This window comes from Aotus nancymaae, unplaced genomic scaffold, assembly GCF_030222135.1.
Source record: "Aotus nancymaae isolate 86718 unplaced genomic scaffold, 86718_ANA_hifiasm-v0.15.2.pri h1tg000012l, whole genome shotgun sequence".
In the NCBI taxonomy this organism is placed as follows: Eukaryota; Metazoa; Chordata; class Mammalia; order Primates; family Aotidae; genus Aotus; species Aotus nancymaae.
Genome location: NW_026988423.1, coordinates 976,864 through 991,432, shown reverse-complemented (window position 1 = coordinate 991,432; position 14,569 = coordinate 976,864). Strand labels below are relative to the sequence as shown.

The window sequence follows — 14,569 nt, the reverse complement described above, 5'->3', positions numbered from 1 at the left end:
AATGTTTTATTGTTTTCTTTTTCAAAAAATTATTGAATAAGTGCAGAGGATAATTTAGAAAACATGATTGAAAAGGAAAAAAAAATTACACCCATAATCTTACCATCTAGGTGTAGTAATTATAAACACTTTATTGAAATCCTTTAGATCTTAAAAATGCTTTCATATGTAAGATTTCCCTTTATTCACTATGTCATATATTTACGTATGAGCACACTTTAAATGCAATTTATAATATTAAGCATTTTCACTAACGTTGTAATAGCTCTCATTATGTATTCAAGTCTTCACGTATGCACCTCAATGAGCACATAAAATTGGGTTGGATTGACTTGTCAGAAGTGACTTTTTTTTTTAATCCACAGTCTCTTCCCAAGACCACGGGCTGCAGTGTTCCAGTTCTGCTTCAACAACTCTCATCATGCCCAGCTTTTCAAAGAAGTATTCCAGAAGTTGCCTCATGAGGGCCTAGCACTTTGTTCTCCAGTCCCTACCCACATTTAAAATTTCATAATCTCTGCGACTGTACCCCAACACTTAAGGCTTATACCTAATGCCAAGACTCCTAATACTGTCCCTAAAGTTTTCACCCTTAGTTCCATCCTTACTGTCCTAGCTTGAAACTTGTTTTATTTCTGTACTTAGGTGTTTTTCCTTCTCACTTTTAAACTAGGCATTATTTGCTTTTATTTACTATTACATGAAGCTGCTATTTGTCTGTTCTGTTTGACAGTACTGCTGTTTTCCATCCTTTTTATTTGTATGGTAGGAAGTATCTTTGTCAGCTATTTATTTTTTATGTTTCATTTTATTTCAGGTTTTACTTAAAAAGCATTTATTGGCTTTTGAGGTGACATAACCACATTTGTCATACCTGATACATCTCACATTTTTCATTATATATTTCCTAATTTTGTTTCCTTGAATTTTTCTTATATTTTGCTATATGAAGTATAGCATATATCTCTGGAACTGTTTGCCTGACTTATCTACCTCTTTTTCTTGGAGTTTCCCCTTACCTCAACATGGCTATACCTACCACTTTATTACCCTTTGACAAATCTGGCTAATTGATCCACAAGGGACAACACTGAGGCCTAGACAATGCTTGTCTTCTTGGGACTTTTGTCCAAAACATCAAATCCAGATCTGGTTCAACTTAAAATAAAAAACTGTTAATAATGTTTCCTGCTAGGCAGAAAAAGCTGGTCTGTAGCTAGAAAAAATGAAGTTAGTTACAAGCCGGGAAAAAAAAAAAAAAAAGATGGACAAAGTACCAGCCATGTTCGAGTCTCTAATGTCCTTCAAGTCCACCTAGGTCTATTTATTGCTTGGGACGTTTCTGCCATTAACATAAACACAGGTTAGTCGTAGATTAAGAGGGGGGAAAACCCAGATCCATAGTATGCATCTTTGGTATCTCCAATATTGATGTCTTGGTAGTTCTCCACCTTTCTGACTTTCTCTACTTTTTAGTTTACTGTTTAAATGGTGGTATTTTCCAAAGCTCTTTTCTCTCTCTGCTTTCTTTTTCTGGAGAAACCCCTCTATATTCATGGGCTTCATCCACTACTGTATCCTTGATGATGCCTGAGTTCATCAGTGCAGCATTCTCTATTACACTTCAGACTTTTCACTTGCTTATTATTCATCTCCATCTAACTTATAGGCATCTCAAATTTGATACAGCCAAAATTATATCATCAATTCCTAAGTATGCTTTTTTCTGTGATCTGTCTTAATCATACCACTAATCATCTACACTAGAAATCTCAGACTCAAAGATTTCTCTATCTTCCTCCTTCCCACAACAAAATATGCATAAATCTTATATTAGTCTCCTGTTCGGTCTTGCTGCTTCAATTTAGAGTTACTTCTGATGTAAACCTCAATCCAACAAACATACAGACCACATACGATGTGTGAAGCACTCTGCAAGGTGAAGGAGATAATATAATGATAATGAAGACAGTCTTTACCCTCAAGGAGCTATCATCTAGATTCTGGAACAGATGCTGCTATCTACATTTTTCTCATATCTGGAAAAAAAGTAGTTACATGAACAAAATACTATTCTGGGCATACTCATATCCTTAATTAGAGTGGTTCTCAAAATGTGGGGCATAGGCACATTGAGGGCAGGGCTCATGAGGCCTTTCCCAGGGTCTGTGAGGTCACCACTACTTTTATAATACTATTAATAGTAAGACTTTGCTTTTTCCTTGTGTTGAAGTTTGCCAGTGATGATGCAAAAGCATTGTTGGGTAAAATTCCTAATTTTAGCTCAAATCAAGGTAGTAATTATTAAACTATAATTTTTGGCACTGTATTCTTCACTTTAGGCATTGTCATAAATTCCCAGCAAGAAAAAACTAAGCCACAACTGTCCTTGTTGAAGCAATAAAAATCTATCAGGTTTATAAACCTTTCACATGCTGTACTCTTACTGAAATTTTCTTCTTATAGAACAGTACTCATTCTTTAAAGCTCAGATTATCTATTATTTCGTTCTTCCTGAGAGGTTTTCCTCTCCTCTAACCTCCCCAACACGCACTTATCCCGGTACCCCGCAAATGTCTTTTCAGAACCCTCTTGGTATTTGTTCATATCTCAAAGTCTTTACTTTTTTTCTGGGTGAAAAGGGGATGGTGACTTCTGTCTTCCCTTCCCATTTGGAAAGTAAGTATTGTTGGATTAAAACACACACTATAAAAGGATAGTGGATTGTAATGACTATCCTGGGACATTGTTAGATTGTAATGACCATCCTGGGACACTGCTTAAACAGTTCACACCACTATGTTCTAAAGACATAAAAGTTTATTTACTGTCTTGAAGGTTACTTTTTATCTTGTTTCTTTCTCCTCTCCATCTCCTCTTCTCCCACTTCTCTTTTATTTCTTAAGACCACCGATGTTGCACTCAGACAGAATTTAGCTGTATTAGTAACATGCTGTACTAAAAATTTTGACTCTGTGAATGTATCTGCCTTCTTAATTTTTCTTATTGATAGTAATTTGTCATTTTTTGAACTTTTTAAAAATTTCATGAGTGTAAAGATCAGAACTAGATACAACATTGTATCTAGCAGAAGGATTAATACCTAATTCTTAGATTTTGTGTTTCTGTTAGAACTTTGTTAAATGGCTATTTTGCTTTGTGCTTATTTTTTAATAAGAAACTTACTGAAACTGATTTTTGCTCTACTGTGGGCTTCAGTTATTTTATTATTATTTTTCGCTTTTTAAATCTATATTGCTTGAATGTCATGCAACTTAATTTTCTTAAATTGCCAACTTGCTATACTCCGATATATAGAACATTATCAATTGCTTTAATCATTAAATTAAAATTTTCATTATCATTGAGACACAGTATCCTATAATTAAGAGGCTTCTAGGTTAGTGATTATAGAGTACTGAAATTCTTAAAAGACATCACACTATTTAGTTACAGTTATTTCAACAAACACTTGTCAGCACCCATTATAGGTTAGGATTTAAACTGGTATTTGGATATCGTCACCTACTTGGTATTTTACTGTGCAATCAGTTCAGTTTACAAAACAGTTTCATTCTGAGATTTTTAGGATACTTACAATACATATCCCAGTTGAAACAAAAACTTTCCTCAACTAATTTACAACTGCCTGTTTAGCATATGATGCCAAAAATACAACATTTCTTTTACCTGGAGAATCATTAACACATATAATTGTTGCAATATTAGTGATTAAACACAACTTTTTAAAAAAGGAAATGCTGTAGCATCCCAAATAAAGCAAAGACATTTCATTTAAACTTCACACATACAAAGTATAAGGTACATATATTTTTAAAAATACAGATGAAGAAACATCTAAAAGATTAACAAATTCAATATAAGAACCATCTTTTCATTATCTGAGTGGGCCCAATCTGATAACATGACCAGAAAATTTTCTCCAGCTGTGGCTAGAGAAATATAACAGCAAAAGTCAGAGATTTGAAACACAAAGAGACTCTACCTACTGTTATTGTAGAAGACCATAGGAAAATGAAGGAACAAGGACAGTTTCCAGGAGCAAAGACTGTCCCCAAGTAAGAGTATGCAAGGCAACAGAATCTCAGTCCTGCAATGACAAGGAACTGAATTTCGCTAAGAATCTTAATGAGCTTGGAAGCAGATCTTCCCTGGAGCCTCTAGTAAGGAACAGAACCCCAGACAACACCTTGATTTCAGTCTTGTAATGGTCTAAACAGAGGACCCAGATGAGCCTAAACAGATTTCTGACCCATAAAAAACTGAGATGACAAATATGTGGTATTGAAAGCTAAGTTCATAGCAATTTGTTAAGGCAACAAGAAAATTAATACAGATGGCAGGTTCCAGAACAAATGTATTTCAAAGTAGCCAGAAAAAAAGGATGGGAAAGGTAAAAACAGAAGACATGTTAGGGATGAAGTTGGTGAGGCAGATGGGGTCTAGGTTATGAAAAATTAGTAATTTATTATGTAAGCCATGAAGAGATGCTAAAACTTTAATTCTGTGGAAGAGATGATGGATAATGACAAATAACAGAAATGCTGTTAACTGGGGATGAGAAGGAAAAAATGGGCAAGATTAATGAGGAATGTATTATGAATATCCGGGCTACAGATGATGAAAGCCTAAACCAAAGCAATGAGAACACAAAAAGGCAAAAGAACCAGTAGGTTTTTGGTATATTTCAGAAGCAAAAAAAAGATCTTTATTCCAGACTAATAGTGGAGATGACAGAGCAGTCATTGATGACTAAAAGTATTTTAGCATCAGTAATTTGGTGGATGATGATGTTTAACAGTCAATATAAGGAATATAAGAAGAGTATAATATTTTGTGGGGGCTAAAAACTGAAAGTAAAGGGGAAATACATTTTCCTTTAATTGCAAAATAATACAGGACAAAATTAAGAATTTTAAAGCAGCAAGTAAACACAAGTGACATCGATTTTGTTAGGCTCGATTACCTCTGCTGTTGCTTTCTGGATAGGCAAGTGTAGGCTTACTTGGGGAGCGACGTAGATCACTATTGAGGAAAGGCTTATCCGATGGATACACAACATATGGAGATGAAGAATGCCGAACCATACTTCCATTAGCCCTTGATGGTTCAGCTGAGATATTCTGAAAAATAAAGACACAAATTACCTTTCAAAAGTGTGAACCACAAATAGCAGATTTAAACCACAAATATTTATGACTGAGAACTAGACTGTCCATACAGACAACAGAAAAAAATCCACTGACTATAAACAACAGAGTTCAACCATTATTTATTTCAAAGAAATACAACTTTTAAAGTGTTTCATATTAGTCTAAATATGGCCATAAGGCAGACACTATAGAAAGGAAATAATGTTCACACAACTTGAATACAAATGCTGTGCAGAGATACTTAAATGATACAATGAACGTAAATGCGGTAGTTAAAAACATGTACTGTGAAATATACATTCAGAAAAATAAGTACATAATTTTACAGGACCAGAAACTGCTACAAATGACTGATTACTCTATTCCCCATCAACAAAATACTACTTGAATATTTATAGTATTCAAAACTCCAGAAAGAAAATAAGGCACTGCCCTTGCCTCAAATAATTTACATTTAATTAAGAAAAAAGAAAATAATTAGAAAACACTAAGGCCCATCAAACACTCAAATACAAAACTTTATTTCCACAGTACACCATTCTGTCATGAATGAGATTCTGTTAAATTTAGGATTCCACATAGTAATTTCAACCTAGGGAATGCTAACTGCAGAGTTTCAAGACCGGGGGAAGTATCTAAGCTGAGGGCTAAGGTGGAAGACAGTAACTGCCAGCTGTTCAAAATTTTCAGCATCCACTTTCCTTCCTCAAAAGGCCACAGCAAACTATGTTTTTCAATTCTTACCTCTGAAGACGTCTATTTATAAAGTACCAGAATAATCTGTGTTCATTAAAGTACAAGAGCACAAAACAATCTCCTTAAACAAAGGCTATCAAAATACCTGCACTGTATTTAAATCTTAGTAAAAATTAAAGCTTTTACTTCCACGTTAAAAATTACGCAAACTTCATTTATTTAAAAAAGCAAATGTAAAACATTTTCTATTTATGTAAATATAAAACACACTATGGCTATGAAAATCAAAAGTGGAGACAAAAAGCTTAGCAGAGTAGAGACAAGTCTTAAAAGTGGTGCTCAAATAAGTGTTAAGTCTACTATAGTGTGTTCATATACAACAAAGACTAATATTTGTCATTTTCCAAACTTAATGACAAATTGGCATCTGGTTTTAGAGGTAACTGGAAAATAGGATGAGTTTTCAATTCTTTATAATATGGTCAAAGGTCTTGCAAAGCATCCTGAATTACTGCATAGCTTAATTTAAATATGTCACAGAGAACCTCAGGTCTTCATTGGTTATTTACAACCCACCAGAATCCTATCTAACATTCAAAAATATCAAGTGACTTGCTGACCATCCTCTGCCCAGTCAGGAATAACATTAACTATGTGATTAGCTGAATAATAAACTAGCTTCAAAACGGAACTACCTCTGTTCTACATTTTGTATGTTAGTGCACTTGCCCTTTACTCACTATTTTATATCACCCGTCATGACGTATACATGTTTTATTATCTGTATGTCCTGCAGTGTAACAAAAAATGTATTTTATCTTTTGTCCTTGGTTTCAGATACAGATTCAAAAACTCCTAGAATTTCTTAAGTGATAGGGGTGTCCTTGTTAGGCTGATGAGGGGACTCAAGGTAGGGCCCCTAGGATAGCTTCAGGTTTGAAGGTATCTTCTGGGAGGTGGCTGCCAGAGAAAACAACCACTAGATTATAATGAGCTACAAATTTCATCCAGGAGTGGTGGCTCTTGCCTGTAATCCCAGCACCCTGTGAGTGTGAGGTGGACGGATCACTTGAGGTTGGTCTGCAGTTCGAGACCAGCCTGGCCAACACGGTGAAACTCTATCTCTACCTAAAATACAAAAAAATCGGGTGAGTGTGGTGGTGTGCCCTGTAATCCCAGCTACTCAGGAAGCCAAGGCAGGAGAATCGCTTGAACCCAGGTGGTGGAGCGAGACTGCACCACTGCACTACAGCCAAGGGGACAGTGACACTCTGCCTGGCGAGGTGGGGTGAGGGGGAGGAAGGAAGAGTTACAAATTCCAGTCCTACACCCTGACCTCAGAGGAGGTAAGAAGCTGAGATTGAGCCCAATGACCAGTGGATAATTTACTCAATTATGTATATATGTAATGAAATCTCAATAAACACTCTTGAATAATGAGTTTTTGGGAGCTGCTTCTGAATTGTTGAACATACTGATATGCTGGAAAGGTGCTGCCCCACAGAGGGTATAGAAACCCTTTCACACCTTGCCCTATGTCTCCTCCTCCATCTGGCTGTTTCTGAGTTGTGTCCTTTATAAAATTGAAATTGCTTAAGTATAGTCTTTCCTAAGTACTGTAAACTGTTCTTAGAAAGTTGCAGAAATCCCTTAATTTTTAGTTAGCTTGGCAAAAATGCAGATGCTCTGGGAACACTCAGGACTTTGACTGACTTGGGGGTGGGCAGTCGTGTGAAATTGAGCCCCTTAATGTATGGGTGTCTGAGCTTTCTTTATCTGGGTAGAGTCAGAATTTAAATAATTGTAGGATACCCAGTTGGTGTAGGATTTTTGCAGGAGAAACTAAGTTCTAACAAACGAACTTTATTCTACTCAATAAATCTGATGAATATTAATTATACATTTCCTCCCCAAAACAGGAAACTGAATATTATTTATAAAATATTGTTATTTTCAACCAAGTTACTATAATGCCTTAAGAGATCACCAAAAGCTTTTAGGTTTCTTTATGTTTAACAAATAGCACAAATATCATAGGAAGGCTGTGTACAAAGGAGCCCAAGTCTAACTCCCAATTCACTACTCTTTCCATGACTCTAAGCACTCAGTAAAAATTATTCCAACCAAAATATGATTGTAGGAGAAACTCTCAGGATTAAAGGAAAAAACGTTTAACCTGATCACTATCTTTCCTGCAGCCTTTAGTTGTTAGGGCAAGTATCTCATTTAGGAACACATAATTCAAATATTTATTTAACATCTTTTTATGACACTGTGTGAAGTATGAAGCGTAATTTAAAAATGCATATAATTTGCTGTCTATACAAGCGGAACATGCAACATGGCTGCAAGGTATTAGGTAGATTAAATTCAAATACAAAAGAGTAGGTGGGAACTGCTAAACTGGATGTAATAGAGACTAAGCATAAATTAAATTCAGATGCATTCAACAGAACATTGCTTCATATCAGTGTGGTAAATGAAGCTCTTTATTAGTGTTGAAATCGATACTGGGTCTTATAGATTGATATGTATTCTGATAGGCAAACTAGAAATGGGTATGAAAAGCAATTGTTTCCATGTTAATGAATACATTAGTTTAGTGGAAAAAAGAGTTTGTGTACACAAGTGGAATGAAATAAAATCGGAGAAGTCAAGGTCTAGTGACGGAAGAATGTGATGTAGAGCTCCGAGCAGTGCAATCAATGCAATAGTTTCCAAGTTTCATATTTGAAACTAAACAAAGTTTCATATTTCATAGTTTCAATATCCTAAACATATCAGTTAAACCCAAAGTAAAAATCAATATGATCAACAAATGTAAAAAAGCATTCAATAAAATTCAACATCCAGCCATTATTAAAAAAAAAAAAAAGAAAAACTATTTCCTTATGATAATACGAAGTTTTACAAAAAAACATGGCCAACATACTTAATAGTGCAAAACTTTGAAATATTCCTTTTAAAATAAGGAACAAGACAAAGATATCTACATCAATTCTAGTCAACACTGTACTTCATTTCCTAGTCTGCACACTAAGAATAAGATATTAAGATTGAAAAGGAAGAATCTCAATTTTAGATTATGACCATCTAAACAGAAAAAAAAATTCTCAATTATGAGAATTAAGATTGCTGAATAAAATAGATATATATAAGAATCAGTAATTTTATATATTAGAAAATGCAACTTATGAAAATATATATCACACAATTAAAAACTAGAAATAAAATGAACAAACAATATACAAGACATGAAAGTATACACATACTGAAAAATGTTAAAATTCTAAATAAATGGAGTAACATAACATTCAGACAGAAGGGTCAATATCCTAAACATATCAGTTATACCCAAATTAAGCTAGAAATTCAATAAAATATCAATCAAAATTCCAATAGCAGGTTCTAGAATTTCTGCTGAAGAAAAGCAAAGGACTGATTAATAGCTAATATTTATCTTGAGCAACAAGGAAGGTGACTGACCCTCCCACCCCGGAGTGATTCTTAGGAGAATCACTAAGACAGTGGGTATCTAAGTAGGAGAGACAAATACAACAAAGAAACAAACAGTCGGCTAACACACCCATACACATACGAAAATGGATATATTGGAAATCACTGGGGAAAGGATGAGCTTCCAACAAGTAGTGTGGGGACAATTATGTATTTTATGTAAAACCATTAAACTGAATCCCTATCTCACAGCATACAAATTAATTTCAAGTAAATTAAGAACATAAAAGGCTCCGACTTTAAAATATATAGGGAAAAAATACAGAGTACAACCAAGGCCTTGGAGAAAAGAATTTCTTAAACAGAAATCACTAACCATAAAAAGACTAACACATTTTACATCAAAAGTAACAACAACTAATAATCAAAAGGTATCAAAGACAAGCCAGAAGTCTTAACAGACTGATAATTAACATCACAGTATGTTAAAAAAAAAAGCCTATAAATCAATAATAATAGGCAACTCAATTGAAAAACAGGCAAAAGACATGAACAAGTATTTCACAGAAGAAAACACAAAAACAAGACTAGTAAAGGTGTGGAAAAAACAAGGTTCATCTTCACCAATGATTAGAGGAGCACAAATTAGAAAAAGGATACCATTTCACAGACACAGCAAAAACTTACAAGTGGGACAATACCATCCATTTAAGAAGACATAGAATAAAGAGGACTGCTGGTATAATCACTTGGTAACAACAATTTAGTATGACCGAGTAAAGCTGAAGACGCACATACTCTGTGAACCGGATAATTCATTCAGCTGTATATGCTCAACTGTTTTCTCTCTCTCCTTTCTTGAAAATGATATGGATTGATCCACAGTACATATACCATGACCCACTGCTGAGTTGTAATCCAGAGTCCAGCCTATGGTTTGGAAAAAAAAACAAACAAACAAAAAAACACTGCTCTACAGTTGCCCCTTGCAAACTTTTTTCCTCAGGACCCTTTTATACTCTAAAAAAATTTAGTGAAAAGAATGGCGCTATTTTACATTTCTGCCAATTTCTTCAATGTTTGGCTTAAAATAAGGATGCTGGATTCTCTTATCTAGTTCTATATTTGCTCTGTTGGATATATTATTTTGCTTGATGTATTAAAGAAAATCTAGTCTACCACAAACATGGTCATTACAGAAGGATCTCATAGACTGAGAGGGTCTTGGAGATTTCCAAGGATTGTGAGACCATACTTTGAGAACTGCACTCTAGAGAAACATTTGCCATGTACAGCATATTAAGAATGAGAACAAGATTGTTTACAGTATCTGGCAAAAAAATAAACAACAAAACCCATTAACTCCAAAGCCCATCAAGATACTGTCTTTTACTAGCTAGACAACTTCGACTCAACCTCTCTCTGCCTTGTTTTGCTCATAAGAAAAAGGAAATATTAATGCCAATCTCAGAAGGTTATTGTGAGGATTAAATGAGTTAATGTATGATAAGTGCTTAAAGTGCCTTTAAGGACTATGCCTACCAGATAGTCCTATATAAATACCATATATTATAATCTTAAAATGTGTAGTGGGGGCCGGGCATGGTGGCTCACGCCTGTAATTCCAGCACTTTGGGAGGCTAAGGCGGCCGGATCACAAGGTCAGGAGTTCAAGACCAGCCTGACAACAGGGTGAAACCCCGTCTCTACTAAATATACAAAAATTAGCCAGGCATGGTGGCACGTGCCTGTAATCCCAGCTACTCAGGAGACTGAGGCAGAAGAATCACTTAAACCCGGGAGGTGGAGATCACGCCACTGCACTCCAGCCTGTGCGACAGAACGAGACTGTCTCAAAAAAAAAAAAAAATATGTAGTGGGTGGGTGTGGGTAGGAAAAAGAAGAAAACACAAAAAGGAACATTGAGGTATTTACTTTATTATTCTCAAAAAGTAAATCTTATATTTAATATTATAAAATGTATAAGACAGCCATAAAACATTTTTAAGGGAAATTAATATGGAGCTACTGTACAGCTTGGTTGAAGGACCTAACCAGAAAGTCAGAGAGACAAATGAAGAGATTAGCTCATTAAGTCCAAAGTGACAGGGCGTTTTCACCAGGGTTGTGAAAACATTACAAGGCTGACATGAAAGACACTCTTGTGTGTTTCAACACTTTGCTGCCCATACTTCTATATGGAATTAATTTCATTATGCCCAATAATCGTAGCTTTCCTGCCTTTTCCATGAGTCGAGTTTATCAACTCAAGAGCAATCACTCAATGTTACCTAGACCTAACTGAAACCTATTGCCCTACTTCCACGTCATTCATTTGAGATTTACACAGTCCCTACTTCCTAAAGATGGTTATTTATGAATCTACTTGTTAAAAAATCCTTGCCTATAAAGCATCTCGATGTACTTATAACTAGCTCCTTATGGGTTTATCAATGTCAAAAACAGTTGAATATAACAGTTGTTAATTTTCACAACCCTGAAATCTGAATATAAGTTGCCTTCTCAGTTCATGGTACAGTTTTAACAAGTTTTCCTTTCTTTTTTTTTTTAATGCTGCCTTATGTTAAGATCAGCTGTTTGTTAAGCTAAGTGCTTTTCCAATGCTGTTGGAAATGGCAGCCTTATTTCTGACGGGACATCTAAGCAGAACCTTTTATTATGCACTAAGAAAACAACTAAAGTTAGTCATTTTTGTTTTGAGACATTTTGATGTAGCAGATTGACTTATGGTTGTTATACTTGGATTTGTAGAGGATCCCAGATATTCTTAGTGTACCCCTGATACTTAGAATGCAATTAAAGCTGAGCTTAGCACAAAAAATGTATTTGCTTTCCTACTAAACAGTTTTGGGGATTTCTGTCAATGCTACAGTAAGTACTAAGAGCTGACTATATCCCAGTGCCAATGCTCAGTTAGGAGGCCGTGGCATAATGCAGCTCGATTAAACATTTATTTAATATTTTGTCTTATAGAGACAGGGTCACTCTGTCACCCAGGCTGGAGAGCAGTGGCACTATCATAGCTCACTGCAGCCTCAAACTCCCTGGGCTCAAGTGATCCTCCCGCCTTAGCCTCCCTAGTAGCTGGTATTACAGACATGAGCCACGGCGCCCAGACTCAATTCAACATTTATGAGTATTCCTTATTCAGTCTCCAAGTGCTTAACTTTTGAGAGCAGTAAAAAGCCCTGTTTTCCCAAGTTTAATCACATGTCCTATAAAATCTCATCCCTCTTCCACCTGCTGACACTTCTCATAGTTTATCTTACTTTTTTCTTTTACTGATCTAATCCTGAATAACCTTCAATTGTTGCTTTCATTACTTCTCCTTAACTTCTCCAGACCTCTCTGCAAACTTCTAATTCCCATTCTGCTCAAACACTGTAATACTTCTGGTCCCATTATTACAAATTCTAACAAGTCTCTGAAAGCTGAAACTGACTTCTCCAAGGTGGCAAGGCTTTCTTAGCGTTCCCCACTCTTTCCCCTTTAGATTCTACAAAATATCTTTGTCCTGATATTCTATCAGTTCCTTCCCTCACCATCCCTTTTTTTTTCCACTTTTTTCCCTGTTTCCAATTCATCTCAACCAACTCTACCTCCGTATTACTCCTGCTCATTCCAAATGATCTCAAGTTTCCTGAAAGGACCTACTGTCCTGGAACATACTCCAAAATTCCTGCAGTGTCTTTTTCTCCTTCCTCTCCTCTTGGCAATTACAATTCCTTCGACACGCATTTAGCTTCATCTTCCCTTCTAGGAAACCTCTAACCTACCCAAGCACTGCTAATCACTCCCCTCTAGATTACTTTAGTACTACCGTATGGCGCAGTAATCACCTAATTACGTGCAGTTGCTCTTCAGTGTTTTGCGCCTTCAAAGCAGGGTTTCTACTCTATTCATTTAGACCCTCAGCCCAGGCAAGGGCTCCAACTTTGGCTTTGTCACATTTACTTCCTCTTTCTTACGCCGCGGTTTTTAAAAACCTAAGCGTTAGACACTCCAATATGACAAATGCCAGTGACTAAACTGGCTAGTGACCTTTCAGGAGGCAAAACTACTATTTAAATTCAATTCCCCTGTCGCCTCTCCAAAACCGCATCTCCACATTTGTCCTAGTAATTCTGGGTGGTGGGAAGAGCGAGCTCCGGCTACGAGGATCACACAACGACGTTAATGAGAGGATGAGAGTGGAGGCACTGCAGGCATAGGAAACAGCGTAAGCAATGGCTAATAAGCGCTCCAGAGACGGCGGACCACTACTCAGTAGCTGTCTCTTAAACACATCGGCGCGCCTACCTGATCTGGCCAGTTTCCTAGAGGGGCTGCTGAAGCCACGTGACCAAATAACTACCATTTCGCAAGCCAGGGACTGGGCAGTTGTCCCAGCCAAGCCTTGGGGATGTTAGGCAACCAAAGCTGCTACGCCGAAAGGTGAATGAGGGAACAGACATGAGCCAGCCCCGTTTCACTGGAAGCCAGAGGGTGCAGCCTCGACAGAGGAACAGAGAATGGAAACTTGGGGAGCACGGGGCAATCTAGGCGCCCCCGCCGTCCTCCCGAATGGGGTCAGAAGCTGGACTGACAGCGCCCTAAAACGTGAGGAAACTCAAAAAGGCGCTTAGGGCCGACGTGGGGCCCACTCGCGCCAACTCCTTCTTACCGAGAACTGAGAACCAGAAGCCGCAGAGACCGACGCCGCCGCCATCTTTCAGCCTGCCCAGGGGTTCTCGTGGTCTTCTTCAAGACTCGGGAGCAGCCCACCAGGGGCGACCCTAAGCTAAACTCCTGATGGAAAAGGGCAAGGGTGCCGGTGCTGGTTTTGGAAACCTCTGCCGCACACACCCTCAGAGACGCCTTCGCTCACAGAGCACACAGAACGGGCAACACGTCCTAACGGACGTCTTCCCTAGCCAATCAAAACAGCAGACGTCTTCCGGTAGTAGGAGAGATTCCGCCTTTTCCCCGGTGACGTCACAAGGTAGCGCGCAGCGGAGCCCGCTGGGGGCCGACAACGCTGCGGGCTACTGGCCGGCTCTGCGGGGATTCTATGGAGGGGCGGGCCTCCTCCAGTAACAAGCGTGGGTGAGTAGTGTTGTCGCCAGTGGCAACCGAACGGAATAACGGAGATAGAACAAAAGCGAAGGCGAAGTTCAAGCACTCCCCGAGTTCCCTCGGATTACACGCTGGAGAGAGCGTGAGTTTGCCTCGGGGACGCCTCT

The 14,569-nt window shown here is 37.4% G+C and overlaps 1 protein-coding gene across 4 annotated transcripts in view; it reads right to left on the bottom strand.

The window, feature by feature from the left end:
• CEP57 (centrosomal protein 57) overlaps nucleotides 1-14,254 on the bottom strand; it is a 46,759-nt gene extending 32,505 nt beyond the window's left edge. For all 4 annotated transcript variants that reach the window (XR_010342386.1, XM_012454812.3, XM_012454807.3 and 1 more), the window contains exons 1-2: nucleotides 14,011-14,254; nucleotides 4,988-5,144 (exon numbers count right to left, since the gene is read on the bottom strand). Coding sequence is in view for 3 of the 4 variants with exons in the window: in XM_012454812.3 (XP_012310235.1) it covers nucleotides 4,988-5,144; nucleotides 14,011-14,055 (202 nt within the window). In the remaining variant the exon portion in view is untranslated. The remainder of the gene's footprint in view (nucleotides 1-4,987; nucleotides 5,145-14,010) is intronic.
• Between the last annotated feature and the right edge of the window lie 315 nt (nucleotides 14,255-14,569).